General features: G+C 65.4%; 1 protein-coding gene across 1 annotated transcript in view; it reads right to left on the reverse strand.

Annotated features, from left to right (window-relative positions):
- Positions 1 to 7504, reverse strand: part of LOC114487958 (protein strawberry notch homolog 2-like) — a 19860-nt gene extending 12356 nt beyond the window's left edge. The window contains exons 1-4 of the mRNA XM_028500943.2: positions 7336 to 7504; positions 6649 to 6840; positions 2319 to 2392; positions 1615 to 1723 (exon numbers count right to left, since the gene is read on the reverse strand). Of these exons, the coding sequence (XP_028356744.1) occupies positions 1615 to 1723; positions 2319 to 2392; positions 6649 to 6801 (336 nt within the window). The 5' untranslated portion in view covers positions 6802 to 6840; positions 7336 to 7504. The remainder of the gene's footprint in view (positions 1 to 1614; positions 1724 to 2318; positions 2393 to 6648; positions 6841 to 7335) is intronic.
- Between the last annotated feature and the right edge of the window lie 5058 nt (positions 7505 to 12562).

A 12562-nucleotide genomic window follows, 5' to 3' on the forward strand; every position in this document is an offset into this window, starting at 1 on the left:
CTGTCGTGGCCTCTCCCGTTGCGGAGCACAGGCTCCGGACGCGCAGGCTCAGCGGCCACGGCTCACGGGCCCAGCCGCTCCGCGGCATGTGGGATCCTCCCGGACCGGGGCACGAACCCGTGTCCCCTGCATCGGCAGGCGGACTCTCAACCACTGCACCACCAGGGAAGCCCAGGGGGCCTTAATTTAATCCCACCTGCAAAGTTCCCTCTGCCCTGTGAGGTGACAGATCCACAGGTCCCGGGATCAGGACAGGGACGTCTTTGGGGCTGTCCCTGTGCCGGCCCCCGTGCAACGTCAGTCAGTCAGAACCAGGAGCAGAGGTGTCTGTGGTGGACCCACCGGGCCAGGGCTGGGCTGGGAAGAACCTTGAATGCCAGGCTCGCTCTGGACTCCGTCCTGGCTTGGCCCACAGGCTCAGGGTCCTGGGGGAGGTGGAGGAGGCTGACCACAGGGCCTCAGACCCTCAGCCTGAGGGTCTGAACTGTGGTCTCACATCTGTCAGACCCCACGGGTGGCAGTGAGGTGAGATTTCGTTTGAAGAAGGTTTCGCTGCTCTAAAGGGAGATCTGGGTCCAAGTCGCCCCCAGCAAGGGCAGCTGGAGGGCGGGTGGGCTGCGGCCGCTCTCAGTGAGCATCTGTTGAGCGGGTGAGCAACCTCCAACACAGGGCACACTTCCCCACCTGCAGCAAGGAGCGGATGCAGCGCCCCGGGGGCTTCTGGGCTCAGAAGCCACGTGGATCCCTCGCAGAGCTGGGATCCCTCGCAGGTCTGCACCAGCCCGTGTGTGCCGTGGCCTCCCCCGGCCTGTCACCTGGTGGGGCCCACGAGCCCCCACTTTACAGAAGGAAACTGAGGCTCAGGGGAGCTGAGCGCCTGACACCCCACTCACTGGCGGGCCCACCTGGATGCTTCCCAAACTGAGTGCCAAGGCAGCCCAGACACAGAGGCCAGCACAGAAGCTGCCAAGGGTTTCAACTTTCCAAGGGAAACCCGGCGCCACTCGGCCCCTGTTGCCCCCACTTCCTGCCCCCGGGTCGGGGTCACCCCACGACATTGCTGGGCTCCTTCCCGCAAGCCCCCTCTGAGGCGCTCAGGTTCAACGGCTGCCGTGCAGGACGGAGGTGTGGGACCCACTTGTGAACCCCGCGGACAAGGCTGCAAGGCGGGGTCCGCCTGACTCCCTGGGGGCTGAGCTGCCTGGTGTCCCCCAAATGATCAAGATCAGACGTCCTCCCTTCCTCCAACTCGAGGGGCTCACGTTCGTCAAGCGGCTGCTGTTTCGGGGACATAAATGCTCACTATGCTGTTTCGACCTGATGGGGTGTCACTCTGGCCTGGGGGGGGGCGCCAGGAACGTGGACCCCACCAAGGCGCTAGGGCGCCCAGATGGAGCAAGTGCAGGTCTGGGAGAGGCAATCGGATGCTCGAGATGTGGCCCCATAACCCGCAGACGGGCAGGAGCACAGCTGGGCCCCCAGCCTCGGTTATGTGACCTCCGACCCAGCGCCCCCGTCTGCTGCGGGGAAGTCACACCAGCCCGCCCTCCAAACAAGCCCAGTCCCCCAGCACTGACACCCCACGCGGGGCACGGCCCAGCCGAGGTCTCCTACCTGAGGAAAGTCGCTGCTCTTTGGCGGGAAGCTGGGGGTGGCGGCTGCAGGGCCATAGCTGGTGTCCACGCAGGGCTGGCCCACAATGAAGGAGGAGTTCATGAACTGGCTGGAGGCGGAGAAGGAAGCTGAGCCAGCAGGCGTGACGGGGGTGCTGCCTGCCCACCCCAGGTGCAGGACAGGCCGGCAGGAACAACTCCGGTGCCTCAGAAACTCCGCTCAGGAGGGGCCCACGCACCCATGTCTCGGGACACGGCGCCCCAGAACCTCGAGGCTCTGGCTACGTGTGCTTCCGTGCCCTTTGCCTGGGCCATTCCTTGGCCCAGTACCAGGCGTGCTCTCTTGGCAAACTCCTACTTACCCTTCAAAACCCAGGTTGCTGATGTCCTCCATGGGGAAGCTGTCCTCCCAGTTCCTTTCACCCCTGAAGTTTCTCACCACCACCTGGTGTCCCCCCCCACAGTAGAGCCTTTCCTGGCCCCCTCGTCCCCACTACCTCTGCCCTCTTCCCTGGAGAGTTCTCACTAGACAGACCACAGCAGGTCAGTCTCAGCTCTCCCCATGCGGCCAGGGCCTGGCCCACAGCCCCCCCCTGACTGAGAGCTCTAGTCTTCTTTAGCCCATGACTGCAGGATGAGGAGGCAGAGCAAAGCCCCTGCGAGGGGGGGACCCCCCAGCAGGACGCGGTGGGTTTGGGCACTTACTGGCTTTCGCTGGAGAAGGCTGGGTATGGCGTGGGCGAGAAGCTGTTCCACCAGGGGTAATGCAGCATGGCATCCTGAGACAGAGTGGCGGGGGTCAGGGGAGAGGACAGGAGGGCAGGGTCCCTGGCCCCCCCCCCATCTCCCCCACCCCCACCGCTGCACTGCCCTGGGGCAGGCTCCAGAGAGTACTGAGCCCGCCTGCCCAGGGGCTTCCCAGCTGGGTCACCGGTGCCTCGGTTTCCCCGTGTGCACAGAAGAACCCACCCAGAGGGCTGTGGTGAAGAGGAAGGCTTTGGTCAGTACACAAGCAGGGCTGGGGACCAGCTGGGGAAGGGATGGCGGGCGTGGCCGCGACTCTGGACTGGCTGGGCCCCCAGAATCCCTGCAGGGCCTGGGGAGCCCCGGCTGGATGCCTGCGTTCTAGAAAGTGGAGGAGGGGACTCTGTGTAAAGCAAGACAGTAAGAGTCCCTCCTGGGCCAGCACCCATGAGCGAGACGCGCAGCCTGCCAGCGGGTGGGTGGGGGAGAGGGGCAGGGGACTTCTCAGAGGGGCGGGGGCTGAGGTCAGGGTGAGGGGCCCCCACCAGCACTGTGGATGGCCCCGTCCCAGCCAGACTCTCGCAGCCCAACCCCTCCAGGCAGGTCTGAGGCCCGGCCTTCTCAGAGCTCCCAGAGGCCAAGCCCGTGTGGCCCAAGAGTGAGGCACAGGCAGGGGTTCTGGGGAACCTGCTTTAGGAAACACCGGGGGGCAGGGAGGGTGGCTGGAAGGTGAGCCTGAGGTCGGCAGGGGCAGCATGTGCCAGGACTGGCTTGAGGGGTAGGGCTGTGGACACTCACACCCTCCGCAGAATCGGGGTGCTGCGTCCCTGCCCTAAACGGGCCGCTGGCCACGTGAAACTCCACCAGGGAGGCCCGCTGGCTGCAGTTGCCGTGCCTGCTTGTGCCAGCCCTGGCCACACCAGGCCCGCCCCTCGGGACTCACTGACCTAGTACCGGCCCAGAACCAGCCTGGGGGGCCGGGACCGCCCCTCTGTGCCAAGGGGGTTGCCAGCCCCACTCTCCGTCACTGTGCCCCCAGCCCTGGGCTGCCCACAGGGCCCCGCCTGCTTCCCCAAGGTCCAGCTCAGAGAAGAGGCATGAAGGAGATGTGGTGAGATGGTACTGACTGGTAGAAGCCCCTTGGCCTCCAAACTAGAGGCCAGTCCAGGCTCTAGTCTGGGCCCAGAAGCAGGCAGCCGGGGAGGCGGGGGCCAAGGGGCCCCTTGCTCACCAACCTTCTCCACCTGCACCCAGACTGGGCCTGGGGTGGTCCCTGTGGAGGTCCCAGACCAGGGGACCCCCAGGTCCTTGAGGAGTTTGAGGCCTCAGGCTGGGGAGGCCTCAGGCTGGGGAGGGTCCCTTATGACTTTCTCTACCCAGCACCCCAACCTCCTCCCCCAGCACATTGCTCTGGCAAGGCTGCCAACCAAGGACATCCAGCCCCACCCCACAAGGGTGGTACAGCATGGCCAGCCAATCAGAGCCTTCCTCGGGATTTTACACTTGCAGCCAGAGGGGTGACTCCACCTTCAGAGGGCAGGCCTGTGGGACCTGACTGGTCCAAAGATGGGCCCCTACCCCAGCCAGCCAATCAGAGCCTGCCTGGAGACAGAGAGGCTGGCCCTCTTCTGGGAAGAAGCAGGCCCTGGGAGATTAGCCAGAAGCTTCCTAGGCCACGCACGCACGTGCAAACTGATGAAGGAAGATGACGTTCCTGCTAGGGCGGCAAGGGCGGCAGATAACGTAGGGCTGCCAGATAAAAAACAGGAATTGGAATTTCCGATAAAAGATAATTTTTAGTGTAAATACTGTATGGAACACACACATACTAAAATTTTACTTGCGTTTATGTGTAACTTAAATTCCACCGGGCTCTATATTTTTATTTGCTAAATCGTGGCCACCTTAGGGACACTGACAGTCCTCGGGGCATGTTCCTGCCAGGCAGTCCTGGGGCCAGCTCCACTCCCCGCCTGCTCCACCCTGGGATCCTCCTTACAAGCTTGGTTCGTCCAGGACACAAGAGAGGAGAAGTAAGGAGCACGGTGCCGACACTGATGCCCGCAGCCTACGCGGGCTGCCCGGCCTTCCAGTCACCCTTGGGCCAGGCCCGGTGTGGCCTGAGGGGCATCCCCCGCGTTCGGTGTCCTGAGAGGAACAGGCTCTGTGCACAGCCTGAGCCCTGGAGGGCACCGGGGAGCCTGCCCCGCTGGCTCTGACTGCCCGGAGTGGGGCTCGGAGCCAAGGTCGGGCTCCCCGCGGCACCTCCCTCGTAAAAGGGTCCCTATCTTGTTCCAGACGTCCCGCCCTCAATTCCAGTGTCTGAGCCCCTCCGGTCCACACGGGCTGTCCAGACAGAGCTCATGTCCTGGCCCTCAGTCGGCTTCCTGGGTCACCACCACGGGATGTGGCAGGAGCCCATTCCCCGTGGAACGGCTTCATCCTCTGCAAAGCCGCCCGAGCTGGGGCTCGCTCTGACCCAGGAATTCTATTCCAGAAACACACCCCCAGGGACTCATCCAGGAGCAGGGAGGAAAACACAGCGGCGCTATTTATAGCGGCAGAAAAAACTGGAGTCACCCCAAAGGCCCAACAACAGGAAAATAATTAGGCAAATGATGGGATGCTGAGGAGGAGGCATCCTGAGGCGTTGTAAGAATGACAAGCACGTGCTCCGAGCCCGCGAAACAGGGCGACACGGCACCCGAGGAAGGGGCACGCTTTGTGCCGCGTGTGGGATGGCACCGGGGCATCCGAGAGCCTCAGGGCGGGCGCGGGCAGGCGGAGGCCTGGAGGGAGGCGGGGGCTGAGGAGGGCAGGGGCCCCGTGGGCACAGCTGGCCTGGCACACGTGCGCCCGGGGCCCTGGCTGGAGGCTCTGGCCATCAGCCGAGGCTTGGAAGCTGCGGGTGGGTCTGCAGCTGTGACCCGCTTTTGCTCCCTCCCTGCCGACTGGCAAGTCCCGCTCGACGTGGCTTGGCGCCGTGCTCTGCCCCGTTAGGGTGCCTTGTGGGCACAGCCGGGCACGGAGTGAGTCCTGGGTTCGCACACACCTCCCAGCCCCGTCTGATGCTACACTCTGGGGTCTGGGACGCCCCATGACGGCTCTGGACCCTCCACCCGGAGCTCCACTTGGGCCCCGAGGCCCAGGGCCCGGCTTCTCCCAACCCCAAGCTGGATCCTCGCCCTCTCTCCCCACGCAGGCGTGCACATCATTGCCACAGCCCACGCGGCCCCCTGGCGCCCGCAGCCCATCTGGCCTCCCCACCCGGCAGCTCGAGTCTCCACACCGGGAAGCTCGGCTTCTTTTCTTTTCTGCAGGGAAAGAGCCCCCGTTTGGCTCCAGGCCTGACTTGCTGGAGGACTCTGGACACTTCTCTTCGTGAGGCCTCGTGTACCTTCTGTGATACAAGGAGGTCCGGCCCCTAGGGTTGTTTTACCACTCGCGGTACTTTTATTGCAGCCATCAGAGCCTGGAAGCAAGCGGGTTGTCCCTCAGTGGGTGGAAGCAACCGTGGGACATGCGGACGATGGAAAGTTGTTTAGTGCTAGAAAGAAATGGGCTATGAAGCCAGGAAAAGTCTCGGAGGAACCCTAAATACACATCGCTAAGTGGAGGAAGCAGATCTGAAAAGGCTACACGCTGTGATTGCAACTCTGGGACATTCTGGAAAAGGCAGGACTCTGGAGCCGGGGGAAGGATCAATGGTGCGGGGCTTGGGGGAGGAGGGATGGATGGGCGGGGCCCCGAGGGGTTTAGGGCAGTGAAACTACGCCGCGTGACGCCGTAACGGTGGATGCGGGTCAGCGTACGTCTGTGCAAACCCACAGAACATCCAACACCAAGAGTGAACCGAATGCCACCGTGGCCCTCAGGTAACGATGCTGGGCCAGCACCGGCTCCCAGGTTGGAACAGGGCACACCCACGAGTGTGAGATGTTAACAGCGGGGAAGTGGGGAGGGGAGAGGTGTACGGAACTTGCTGTGCCCTTTTCCTGCCAACCTAGAACTGCTTAAGAAATAAAGTCTCATAAAGTAAGAAGAAAGAAGCGATGAAGCAGCGCGGACGAGTGTGACGTCCCGCAGGCGAGGGCAGCCGCCTGGGCCGAGCATCCCCCGAGGCCCAGCCGAGGCCTTGGCAGGAGAAACCTCATGGCTAACACGTGAGGGACTTGGGGGCGACGGGAGCCCCTGGAGGGTCCTGCCTGCAAACCTGGGGGCTGGGATATGGGCTTGAGGCGTCAGGGAAGAGCCGAGGGGCCAGGAGGAGACCCTGGGGGCTGGGGCTCACCTGGACGCTGGGCCCGCACAGCGGGGTCTGCAGGGGCGCCGGGCTGTACAGGAGGCTGCCGGCTGGCGGAGGCTCGTGCGGCGGGAACTCCCCGTCCATGGTGGGCCCCACTGCCAGCATCGGGGGGCTCCACGAGCCGGGCCGCAGGGGCATCTATCTGGGCTTCTTGCTCCGTGGTGGTGGCATCATGACCTGTGGAAAGACACGCATGTCCTGAGGTTGCCCTCTGATTCCAACAGGGGAGGGCGCCCTCCAGGGATAGGGTCAGCAGGCTGAGGGGCGGCGGGACCCCCAGGGGACCCCGCAGATGTCCCCCCAGCCCCTCTGACTGCCCCATCCACGCGGGGGCCAAGCTGACGCTCCCAGCACCGCAGTGCTGCCGGGGTGGCCCTCCTGCTGTCCGGCCACCCGCTCCTGGGGACGGGGCCGGGACCTCCAGGGTGAGGGCAACCCCTTCTGGGTGACCAGGCCCCGCCGCTCTCCCGCCCTCATTCTCAGGCCCCTGAATAATGCTGGCCGGGGGCTGCTCCCTCCACCCACGAAGTGGGCCTCGAGCCCTGGGAGCCCAGCATGAGCCGCGGGGGGGCGCACCCCCGGCTCTCTGTAACTAGCACGTCTGGCAGAGAGGAAGCCGGCCAGCCGGCAGCTCTGAGCTGTGGGGCCCCCCGGGGCCGGGCAGCCCCATACCTCTGCCACCAGGTCAGGCTCGCCGAGGGTCTCCGGGTGGCTGGGGCCGAGCTGAGTGGGGAAGAGCCCCCAGACCCGGACGGGGCTAAGGTCGCACAGGGTCCCCACTGAGAAGGAAGGCAGACACCCAGCCGGGAAAAGCTGCGGGGGCCAACCTGGCCCCACGCGATCCCCCCCATTTGCACCCGCCTGTGGCCTGGGACCCCGGGCCCCCAGGCCCCATCGCCCGCCACGGATAGCAGGGACGCCGGGCTGGCGGGGCACACCTCAGGGAGCAGCCCCAGGATGTTAATCACCCGGGGAGGCAGGAAGGGGAGGCGGCCGGCGCTCCCGGCCAGGCCAAGCCCTGAGTGAAGAAATCCTCGGGACTTCCAGTAATCCCTGCTGCACACCGGCAGCTTGTGCAATCCCGTGGGGGCAGGGAGGGCCGCCCGCGCGCGCCTTGCCCTGCGGCCCAGAGGGAAAGGGGCCCGGGGGGCCGGGCCGCGGCCCACAGCTGCGTCCGGCCCTTCAGGAAGGGAGCGGGGGCCGGGCCGCCCCGCTCTGCTCAGGTCTTGGGCTCCAGCTGCTGACCAGCCGCCAGCGCCATGGCCCCCAGCCTCCTGCAGGCCGGACCCGGCGGGAGGAGGAGGAATGCAAGGCTGCTCTGGGACCCACGGTCTTAGTCGGGCGGACGGTCAAAGCCCAGCTCCACGTCTAATGGCCGGAGAACCTCCCACAACTCGGGGCGCCTGAGCTCCCTGAGCTTCGGTTTGGTCCTCGGGAGGATGGGCCGCTCAGGTACGAGCACAGGGCCCATCTGGCGCTCGGTGGGGCCCGGGGCCTCCGCGATCCCGAGCCACTCCAGGAACCGCTGCCTCCGCGGACCCACCTGGGAAGGAAGGCGGGCCAGCTCGCTGTGTCCCTGGGGTCCCTTATCCGCAGCAAGTGCAGGGCATGTGTCTCTGCCTGAGACCCCCACTAACCCCACTGACACTCCTCCTGCCACAGCGGCCCTCTCTCGGCAGCCATACCCCGAGCACAGCCGACCCCGTCCCACTCGTGGGCACTTCCGGGTTCTGCGGCTGCGGAGGGCGGGGCTGCTTTCTTGGGAAGCACCATCCAGAGCCCACGGCCGAAAAGCATGGGAGGGGGACCCCGGGCCATCCCCAGGGTGCGCTGTGCCCGAGGAACCCCCACCAGCTGCAGGCCAGGCCTGCGCGGCCCCCGTGGCCTCTGTTCTGAGTGGCAGCCCCAGCAGGCTCAGGCCCCACGCCGTCATCTGCCATCCAGGGCATCACGTTCCCCCAGCAAGAGGTCTGTCCCCGCAGCGAGGGCTCCATGACCGGGTGGGAGTTCCTGTAACGGAGCCTGTACATCCTGTCCTCTCAAAGACACAGGGCGGGGGGCGTGCCTTGGGGACCCCGCCAAGCAGGGGGCTCAGACCAGGACCCGGAGGGGAGCGTGGGGAGGGGAGCGCCGTTGCTGCGAGTCAAGGTGTCTGCTCGGCACCGTCATCCAGGACGGGGCAGGGGGGACGCGGTGGGTGGCAGTGAATGTGGTGCCGCCTGGGGGTCGGCAGCTCCTCGCACGGTTAAACAGCCACCACAGCAGCCAAAAGGTGGACACAGCCTGAGTGCCCACCAGCGGATGACGGATAAACACCACGTGGCCCCTCCACACGCGGGGGCATCACGCAGCCACGCAAAGGGGTGAAGCCCTGACCCTCGCTATCACGTGGACGGACCCTGAGAACACGACGCTCAGGGAGAGAAGCCAGACACAGAAGGACACACGGCGTGTGATTCCACTGATGGGAAGCGTCCAGAACAGGCAGATCCACAGACAGAAAGCAGTTGTCGTGGGCTGGGGAAGGGTCGACACTGTGCCCACCGCCATCCCCATGCCCCCAGGGCCACCCCTATGGTGTCCCTGTCCTTCGATGCCCAGGCCCAAGGTCATCTCCCCACCCCCACCTCCACAGTCTTGGCTTCCTGCTCCCCCATCCCACCAGTGCTGGCACTGGGGCAGCCCCCAAACACCATCCCCCCACCCATCCCCTCACTTTCCAACCTCTGCTGAGCAGCCCCACCAGCCCCGCCCCGCCCCGCCCCGGGCTTAGGACCCTGTCGCCAGCCCCAGAGCTGCGGAGGGTGACCTTGCCACATCCCTGGGGGGCTTCCAGCCGCCCAGGATCGACCCCACTAGGCGGGGCCTTGGGGCTGAAGGAGGCCGGGTCAGAGTATATTTTGAGACGTGAGCCCCATGACACGTGCCGCGTGGGTGCCCACAAGGTGCTCTCGGGGAAGGGCCCACGCTTCACCCAGCTTTGAGCTGCAGGATTTCCTTTTGAGATCAGGTTTCGAATGAGTCATTGTAAAAGAGAAAGATCAAAGAATTGGTGGCCCAGACCAGAGGATGGGGGGGTGGGGGGCGGAACGTGGGAAGAAGCGAGATCTGGGACAGCCGGACCCCCAGGATGTGCCCAGCTGGCGGGTGACCGCGGCCACCCCTGCCTCTTGGCTGAGCCCACTTCACCCCGTCACCCTGGCCGGACCTCACCGTGGGGCCGGTGTCCCCAGGGCTGGCCGCTGGGTCTCACCCCACGATGCGTGCTACTGGCTCAGCCCCCCAAGCACCCTCAGAACCGGCCGCCCAGACCCCCTGCTGGGTGGTGCCTGGCCCCGCTGACCACTTGTTATCCGGCCCCCCAGGAACTGCATCTCCAGGCATCAGGGGCCTGCCGGCCTCCTCCAGGCCACAGGACGGCAGCCACTCTGGCCACCCCTCCACTGGGCTCTGAGCAACGGCCCTGGGGACCTGGGACGGGGGCAGAGTGGGGGGCTCGCAGGGACAGAGGCCCTGGTGGAATTGGGAGGCCTGGCCGGGCCCCGACTGGGCTGACTGGGGTGACACGGATGCTTGGGCAAGGGAAGGGGATAGGGTCCTGTCCTGGGGGCACCGGCCACGCACTGACGTCCCGCCTGGGCTGGCTGGCACCGCTCGGCTATGTCAGGACTCCCAGGAGGGCACACGCACCTGGACAGCCACCTCCATAGGCAGGCCGGAAAGGGAGGGGGAGGGGTGGGGGAGGGTCCCAAGGGAAGCCTCAGGGGCCTCCCCACCAACTGACCAGGCCAGGTACCTGGGTGGGACACATGGGGACACAGGGCCAGCTGGTGAGCGACAGGGGTACGGGGGTTTGGCAGACAGGGCCCAGGGTGCAGGAGGGAGGTGGGGGGACAGAGGAGGTGTGCTGGAGACTGGTGTCCCCCAAGTTCACGTCCACCAGGAACCTGGGGATAGGCCCTCATTTAGAAATAGGGTCTTCACAGATGAAATTAGTTAAGATGGGGTCGTACTGCAGTAGGGCGGCCCTAACGCAAAGACCGTGCCTTTGTAAGAGGGAAATTTGGACACAGAGACACAGGGAGAAGCCACGTGAAGACAGAGGCAGAGGCCGGGGTGATGCAGCCACAGGCCCAGGACACCTGGAGCCCCAGGAGCTGGAAGAGGAGGGAAGGATCCCCCCCAGCCGGCCCCCGCCCCAGCCTCTGGAGGGAGCACAGCCCTGCCACACCTTGATCTCAGACAGCTGGCCTCCAGAGCCGGGAGAGGATAAATCTGTGTGGTTTAAGCCAAGTGTGCAGTCAGCTGTTACGGCCACCCCCCGACACTCGGACAGGACGGGGACGCTTCCTTCAGCCACTTCATTCAGCAGAGCCAAGGAGCCACCCGACACTGGGCTCCAATTCCTGCCACCCGGGGCTGGGCGCACCGCTGACCAGGGCGAGGCTGGCACCAAGCGTGCGACCCAGCACCTCCACAGGTTCCCAGGAGGCCTGTGGAACGCAGCAGTCCTGGGATGCCAGAGGTGGGGAGGGCCCGGCCCCTGAGCACACACCCGTCGGGCGGGATGGGGAGCCCCATCGTCTGGGACAAGGAGGACGAGGTGGGCCCGCGGAGAAGGCCAGGGGTCCAACTTCCAGTTCTGCTGTCAGTGGGGGGAGGATCTGCAGGCTACCCAGCTCCCACACTTCTCTGCCAGCGGGTGGCTGAAGTGACAAGCAGTCTCTTGCAAAACCTCCCAGCCTACTGGGACACAGACCACCACCCCCGGCCCCCACCCCCATCATGGGGCCGCAGCATCAGAGCCTGGGCCCCGGCCCGGTACACTCAACACCAGGCCGCACGGAGGAAGCCCTGAGGGGAGGGCGACCATAGCAGAGCCAGACCACGTTGGCGCCGGCCACAGGGCACACGCACGGTGACTCCGGACGCCAACCCAGGGATGGTGCCGCTACCCCAGGAGCCACCACGGGGGCAGGCACATGCCTGAGGACAGGCCCCGGCCAGAAAAGCAGGCGGCAGGTGTCAGGGCTCCCCTTACGCATCTCGGACCAGAGGCCAGGAGGGCAAGGCCAGCCATTAGGAGAAACTGCACCCCGGGATGCAGAACCGACCCCAGACCCCGGCGACAGGGCGATATTTGCTGAATGTTTATGCAGAAAAGGAGACCCTCAGGCTGAGTTCCAGAGGCACTGACCCGGGGTCACCCGCACTGGCTGTGTCCGCGCCTGAAGACCCATCCACATGTGGGCACAGAACAGCCAGCCTGGGGTGCTCTGATGGCCCACGGCAGGGCGGGTGCTTCACAAAGCAACTCACACACCCAGAGCGGCCGCCCCGAATCTATAAGGACCTGTCAGTGCCTTACAGTCCTCAGGAGGACAGTCAGTGCCCCCACCAGCCCTGGGCACAGCTTGGGGGCACGGAGCCCTTTGTATCCACCCGAGGGCCCAGCGGGGAATGGGGATGAAGACGGGGAGCTTCCTTAGTCACAGCTGGGGATACCGAGCCTGGGTCTTGGGGCCCCGACCCCTGGTCCCCACTCCCAGGTGTGGTCCAGCCTTACCAGGGGAGAGCCCACAGGATGGAGCTCCAGCTGCGGTGCCTACTGGCCCACCCTTGCTGCTGGCGGACCTTCCAACCTACGTCCACATGGACAGGTGTGGAGCGGCTGCCCACAGCGGCAGGGCATCTTCACGTGGGCTTCCTCCACTGGGAAGTGCCTGCTCAGGGCTTGTGATTACTCGTGGTCTTTAAAAGGCTTTAGAAGGACTTCCCTGGTGGCACAGTGGTTGGGAATCTACCTGCCAATGCAGGGGACACGGGTTCCAGCCCTGGTCCGGGAAGATCCCACATGCCGCGGAGCAACAAAGCCCGTGAGCCGCAACTACCGAGCCTG

The sequence above is a fragment of the Physeter macrocephalus genome, chromosome 2, assembly GCF_002837175.3.
Source record: "Physeter macrocephalus isolate SW-GA chromosome 2, ASM283717v5, whole genome shotgun sequence".
Classification (NCBI taxonomy): Eukaryota; Metazoa; Chordata; class Mammalia; order Artiodactyla; family Physeteridae; genus Physeter; species Physeter macrocephalus.